At 35.9% G+C, this 7,587-nt stretch overlaps 1 protein-coding gene across 1 annotated transcript in view; it reads right to left on the reverse strand.

The window, feature by feature from the left end:
* The window catches only part of LOC124888693 (DNA repair protein RAD51 homolog 4), a 22,247-nt gene extending 15,654 nt beyond the window's left edge, over window positions 1-6,593 (reverse strand). Inside the window, exon 1 of the mRNA XM_047399714.1 lies at window positions 6,354-6,593. Within this exon, the coding sequence (XP_047255670.1) occupies window positions 6,354-6,441 (88 nt within the window). The 5' untranslated portion in view covers window positions 6,442-6,593. The remainder of the gene's footprint in view (window positions 1-6,353) is intronic.
* Window positions 6,594-7,587: the final 994 nt, after the last annotated feature.

Here is a 7,587-nt window from a genome sequence, read left to right on the forward strand (position 1 = left end):
CTCCATACAGCAAGGCCGGACGGACTACCACCCTATAGAATTTGCCTTTAAGCTTGGGCGGCACCTTCTTATCACACAGCACCCCCGACGCGAGTTTCCACTTCATCCATCCCGCCCCAATACGGTGCGAGACATCCTCGTCAATCTCACCGTTACTCTGGATCACGGACCCGAGATACTTGAACTTATCCCTCTTACATACCTCCTGTGCTTCCAGCTTCACTACTACCTCGTCCTCCCGCCTCACGTCATTAAACTTACATTCCACATACTCTGTCTTGCTTCTGCTCACCCTGAACCCTTTAGACATAAGCAAAAATATTTTCATTTCAATATTGAGTTTAAATATTCCATTTGCAACATAACCTTTTCCAACAAACATGCCATTTTTAGATAAAATAAACTTGTTTGCCTCAAAAACCATTTTAAAACCATGCTTCAAAAGAAGCTTACCTGACACCAAGTTCTTTCGAATATCAGGAACATGCAATACATCCATCAATGTAACTATTTTTTTGGAAGGAAATTTCAGTTCAACAATTCCTTTTCCCGCAGCTTTAGTAGAGGAGGAGTTTCCCATATATAAATTTTTTACCGTCCCCCACTAATTCATAAGTCTTGAAAGAATTTCGGTTACCTGATATATGACGAGTTGCGCTGGTATCTATCTACCATTCCACTTGATCTTCCGCTACAAATTCTTTTATGACCACTGCCACAAGATCATCTTTTTTATTTTTATTTGTTTTTTCTTTCTTCTTTTCGGCTTTGAGAATTCTACAATCATGCTCATAGTGACCAACTTTGTGACAATGATAGCATTCACCAGATTTAAAATTGGCACCATTACGTTTGAAATTTGTAGTCTTCTTGTTGAAGGACCATAATAGGTCCACCATTGCACAAACCAATTTGGGATGCTTTGTTTGTAGATATTTCCACAGACCTTGATAAAGCACAAATGCTTCCTATTAGGATTTTCGTATAATAAGGCTTTATTAAAGCTTTCAACACAATCCCAGTAATTGAATTTTACCGAGACCTTTTGTTCTGGATGCATATAATCTTTCTCCTTAAGAGTACTTATTCCCCACTCTTCTAGAGTAAAAATCTTTTTAATGATAATTTTAGAAAAACTAGTCTTTCTTTATGGTGGTAGCCGTATAGAAATGCTGAATTTCAGCTGACCTTGTTTGAGATAATATTATCTCATAGTGCATACGATATTTGTATGTAGTTGTGGCATAGGATGTATTATCCAAATACCTTTGCCTCAACTGCCATGGATTTATCTCTCCATCTAAGATCATTGTTTTCCAGAATGAATAGAACTTCATCTGCTTCATTTTGCTCATAGAGCTCAATACTTTAATTATTATCATCAGTGAGAGCACTAGAGTATGAAGGGACAACATTCTTACCTTTCTTGGATTTTATAAATTCGAAGAAGTCCTTGTACAGGGAGAGGAAGAAGGACCTGCACATGGTGTTTATCGACCTGGAGATGGCCTACGACAAAGTCCCCAGGGAGGTGCTTTGGAGATGCTTGGAGGTGAGGAGAGTACTGCTGGCATATATCAGAGCAATCAAGGATATGTATGATGGAGCGAAAACTAAGGTGAGGACGGCGGGAGGAGACTCAGAACATTTCACGGTCCGGACAGGGTTGCATCAGGGATCTACTCTTAGTCCCTTTTTGTTTGCAGTGGTGATGGATGTGTTGACGCGGCGTATTCAGGGGGAGGTGCCGTGGTGTATGCTTTTTGCAGACGATGTAGTTCTGATAGATGAGACTCGAGGGGGTGTGAGTGACAAATTAGAGGTGTGGAGGCAAACCCTTGAGTCTAAAGGGTTCAGGGTGAGCAGAAGCAAGACAGAGTATGTGGAATGCAAGTTTAATGATGTGAGGCGGGAGAATGAGGTAGTAGTGAAGCTGGAATCACAGGAGGTAGGTAAGAGGGAGAGTTTCAAGTATCTCGGGTCTGTGATCCAGAGTAACGGTGAGATTGACGAGGATGTCTCGCACCGTATTGGGGCGGGATGGATGAAGTGGAAGCTCGCGTCGGGGGTGCTGTGTGATAAGAAGGTGCCGCCTAAGCTTAAAGGCAAATTCTACAGGGCGGTAGTCCGTCCGGCCATGTTGTATGGAGCGGAGTGTTGGCCAGTGAAGAACTCCCACATCCAAAAGATGAGGGTGGCAGAAATGCGGATGTTGCGCTGGATGTGTGGGCTGACTAGAGGGGATAGAGTTCGGAATGAGAACATCCGGGAGAAGGTTGGTGTGACGGGAGAAGGTTGGTGTGACACCAGTGGAGCGCAAGATGCGGGAAGCCCGATTGAGATGGTTCGGACACGTGAAGAGGAGGGGCATGGATGTCCCGGTCCGTAGGTGTGAGAGGCTAGCGTTGGATGGTTTTAAGCGGGGTAGGGGTAGGCCGAAGAAGTACTGGGGTGAGGTGATTAGGCGAGACATGGAGCAGTTACAGCTCACCGAGGACATGACCCTAGATAGGAAGGTCTGGAGGACGCGAATCAGGACAGAGGACTAGGGCCAGCCTGAGTCGCTAGTGTAGGGAACTACTTGGTGGGGGTTTATTCCTGTTAGGAGTCCGTGTCCCATGTTTTCTTATGAATCTGTGTGTTTTCCTTTGTTTTAGATTACTTATGGGTGCCGTATTTATGTTATGTAATCTTATAACCTTGTGTTGTGCTTTACTATGTGTTTGTGTGGTACCGCGTGTCTTGAGCCGGGGGTCTATCGGAAACAGCCTTTCTACTTCTTCAGAGGTAGAGGTATGGACTGCGTACATCCTACCCCCCCCAGACCCCACCAGGTGGGAATACACTGGGTTTGTTGTTGTCTTATTTTCAAGTTCCTTCTTGGTTGATTTTTCTTCAACCATATGAGCTTTCATGACAGGTTCCTTCAAAATATTGTTTTCACGATATCGTGTCTCTTGTTCAATTTGCAAGTGTTGCAGCAATTGTTCAAGAGTCAAATCTTCCTTTTTGTGTAAGAGTTTGCTCCGATATTCTTTCCAAGATGGAGGAAGTTTTGATACAATAGCACCAACAAGGAAGTTTTCATCAAGATCAATTCCAGATATAATAATTTTATTAGCTATAAGTTGGAATTCTTGTACTTGTTCAGTGATTGACTTGTCATCAACCATTTTGAACTCCATATAATTTGAAACGAGAAATTTCTTAGAACTCACCTCTTCTGCTAAATAAATAGCTTGAAGAGTGTCCCATTAGCAAATTTGCATTTAACATAATATTGATCATAATATTTGTTGGACATTCCTCCAAGAAAATAATTCTTGCACAAATAATCATCATATTGCCACTTGGAAATTTGTTCTTTAATTCAAGTAGTCTCGTTAGATGCTACCTCAGAACCAGGAGCATTAGGACAAGGTTCTTCAAAAGAATTCCATCTTTCCATGCCATCTAGGAAAGTCTTTGCCATCAAATATTTCAAAATTAAGATTAGGCAAAGATGGAATACTATTTGATATTGACGTAGAAGCCATAGAGACAACTATCTTCAAATTGTTAGAACAATAATGAGAATTGTACAAGAAATTCAAAATAAAACTTGCTTGACTTAGAAGCACGATAATACGCTTCTTGAAAATAGTTGGAGTCCCTCCTACGAGCAAACGAAAGAATTAGTAACAACTCTATCTTCGGGATTCAACTAAGCCACAAAACAAGTAGCATTCAAAAATGTTGCTCTTTTATTCTTGAATTAGTGATATCACAATTTGATTAATGTCTCTCAAATGTTTTTCAAGGGGAAAGTATTTTTTAGTACTTGTCTTTTCAAACAAAAGAAATACTATTTATAGGATAAAAGTTTCGTGCAAGAGAAAAGTATTAATTAATTAATAGTTAATAGGTTCATTAATATTTTAAAATAAAAAGTAACTTTCTTTCAAGAGCCTAAAACGTAAAACTTAAAAGAAGAATGAATTTGTCAAATTCATGTTCTTTGTAACTCAACTTTTAACTAATGCATTTGTTTCAAAATTACTTGAAACATAACTCTAAAAATCTTTAATCGATGTATTTGTTTCAAAATTTATTGAAACACAACCTTTAACAATAACAGTTGGCCCCCTAAAAATGGCAGCAACTAAACTCCTGTTTGGTCATAGATTTTGTGAGTGGATTTTCAAAAAGAAAAACATTATTTGTTCATGAAATTTTAACAGTTTTTGAAAGTTTATCTTCAAAAAAAATTCAGATTCCAAAACTAGTCCAGAGAAATTTCACATCCTCTCACAGAAAGTCAAATTTTTCCATTAAAATGCATGTCTAAACACAAGTTTCAAAACTATTTTTCAACATAACTTCAAAAACTCTTTTTTTTTTCTTCACGTTTCAACTAAATCTATAACCAAATGCTAGCCAAGTCTTAGCACTCACACACATCGACCGGTACCAAAGCTTTAGGTACGTGTTCTTTGGAACCCATAAGCTTTTGCTCATATCCTATGTATGTATCAATAATTATATTAAAATTTATAAATATTTAATTGTGAACCGAATTTTACTGTTCTATTACTTTCAGCTATTTCTTCTACTTCTATTACTTGTTTTTCTGAACTTTTGAACTATTTTTCCTATCAAGTTGAGTGTCTATTGGAAACAATCTTTCTATCTTTGAGGTAGGGATAAGGTCTACATACACTTTAACCTACACAGACTTCACTTTGTAGAAGTATACTGGATATATTGTTGTTGTTGTTGTTGATGTGAATCCAGTTATCATTGTAAATTAATTTGAGATTACTGTAAGAACCATAAACTTTAAATCCCAAATTGACATAGATATTTAAATATGGAATCCCAAAAATTGAAAGGGGAAAGAAGAAGGTCGTTGCAAAATGAGAAAAATGAGTTGAAAGACATGGCACAACCCTTAAAGAAAACTTTAATTAGGAGTGCATTTTACTAAATTAACCTTAATAATGATGCTTTGGGATTCTAAATGTCACTATTATTGCTTTATATAGTTATTTAATATTGGCGTAATATACCACAACTACAATATTTCAGTTGAAAAATAAAAGGAACGAAATAAATAAATTGTATTCACACTGAGGCACGGATATCTCGCTCTCTTTAAGTAGATTCAAGTTCACTGTGGCATAATCTACACCAATCTAACAATATATCTCTTGACTTGTCCCCTCCAGGATACAAGTTACAACAACCCAAGAATGATGTACAACTCAAACAATTTCGCATTAGTTGAAGGGTATAAAGCTCCACCACAAGAACATGTTCCTTCAACATATTAAAAGACCATAGTTGGAAACTTAAAATATTTTTTTGTCTCAACGCTATCTTTTACTATTACATACTACAATATTTCCCACACTTGTCATATTTCCTCATTACAACACAAAGGAAGAAACAACTTTATTTATAGGTGATGAATCTTCCGTGTATTGAATAGGAAGAATAAAGGATATTTAAAAGGGTAGGTCAATGACTTATAGGGTACAAGAGTTACTAGGTAGATCAATGACTTATAGGGTACACGAGTTACTGGGTAGGATAATAGAAACATATGACCACATTCTTCCCGCTAACTCATAGGAATAATGATACATAATACCATTAGAGTAAAAGGGATATGCTGCAAATGTTTTTGGAGGATTCACAACTGGAATGTACCAGAAAGGAGTAAATAACCCATAATATAATGCCTCCAACAAATTGGTAGTTAAGCTGCTTCGTAAAGAAATATAACTTAATTCACCAAGTTCAAAAGGAAGTAATGCAGCTTAACGACTCTTCATATGCAGCAGTAAGATATTTCAGTATGAGCAAAATTAATAAAAATGTTAAAATGCTCAAATGAACCTACATTTAATATTAAGGATAAAGAGAAAAATACACCCCCTCCATCGCATGTTAGTTAATTACTTTCACTTTTGCATACACTTAAAAATCATAAATAAGAAGGATAATTTACTAAATTACCCATTTAAATACTTTCTTGAAACTTTACAAACTTGATTTTACACTTTCAAAAAGTACTAAATGCAGGTGTAAAATGGAAAATTTTTAATAAATATTATCTTGATTTAGTAAGTGAATGAATAATTTGAAACATATATTTTTACCAAGGTGATCAACTAAATTCTCTTAATTTCATAAATTGAACAAGTAAATTTCAGTGTATAGGGGCCAAGTACAACGTAAAGGAGGAAGTATAAAACAAGGTCAAACATTTTATTAGCGAATTAGAGCTATGAGGAAGATAAAACAAGTGGACTTTACAAAGTGATTAAGAAAATTGTTGGTGAAAAATGAAAGTAGAGAGAAAAGGGAACCTGAAATAATGGCGTGAGAAGCACAGAAGTTGCGGAAATCAGAGTCGATTAATGGGTAATCATACTCTAAACACCTCAATAGAGGCATCGGTTTTTCCAATTTCTAATAAGCAAATCTCAAATCGCAGCTTTCTTCTTTGGTGGGTTAGTTAGTTCTCCTCCGTTTCAAATTATTGTCTTGTGTTTTTTTATTAATCAAGAAGATGGAGACAGTATAAATAAGGAAGGAGGGAACGCACTCAAATGGTAGAATGTTTAAATAAAAGGCATAGTAATAAATACCGTATACCTTTTAATTTGTCGTTCAACTAGTAGATCTAGAAATTTAAATTTGTACAAAATTAAATAAATAGACACATCTGGTTTTTTATTTTTTTATGGCATTTGATGTGGTTAAATACATGTCTCTTTATTTAATTTTATATAAATTTAATTTAATATTTGATCATGAATTTTTAAATATTTTTTAGAGTAAAGACGTAAAGACTCCTCAGCTTGTTTAACTTTTTCAAAAAGACACCTACTCCCGCAAAACTTACATAAATCATTGTAAATACACATCAAAAGTTTCAACAATCCTCAATTTTAAAGAAGTGTGTGTTTAATACTCTCTATTTAATTAATAATTTAAATTAATTATTAATAAAAGGTCGGGTTTAACCCGTAAACCAACCCCCCCCGTGAGTCTCTTAAAATGCCCCAAAAAATCTCTCTCATTTCCAATTTCTCTCATTCTCTCACTTGTCTCACTTTACCCTTTCTTTTTCTTTCGCGACAGAGACAATAATCTCACTATTGAAGGAGATTGGAGGACCTTAGGTGATTAATTTGTTGGGGAAAATTCCTATTAAACAATAGTGCAGGATTTTACAAGTTAGGATTTTGTGCATTTGTTTCTAACTTTTGATGGTTTTTTTGAAGTTGTGCTTTTTTGGGGAATATATTTTTAGGTAATAATTTAGTGAAATTGATGTTAATATGAACTTATTGAGTTATGCATGTACTACGTATTTGTAGGATTTTTCGCATATGTTGTTGTTGTTATGGTGGTGTGGTAGCATATGCAGTTGCAACTTAATTCTTTTTAAGTATGGGTTAAGTGGGGTGGGGGGTGTAGGGCCCACTTGTATTGTTTAATATGCAAAAACAGTGTTGTTAAAGTTTCGACTTTTGAGATTTTTCTCTTTGCTTACTGATTTCTTGTGTTTGTGTGGTTGAATTGTTGCTTTTTCAG

Source organism: Capsicum annuum, chromosome 11 (genome assembly GCF_002878395.1).
Source record: "Capsicum annuum cultivar UCD-10X-F1 chromosome 11, UCD10Xv1.1, whole genome shotgun sequence".
Taxonomy (NCBI): Eukaryota; Viridiplantae; Streptophyta; class Magnoliopsida; order Solanales; family Solanaceae; genus Capsicum; species Capsicum annuum.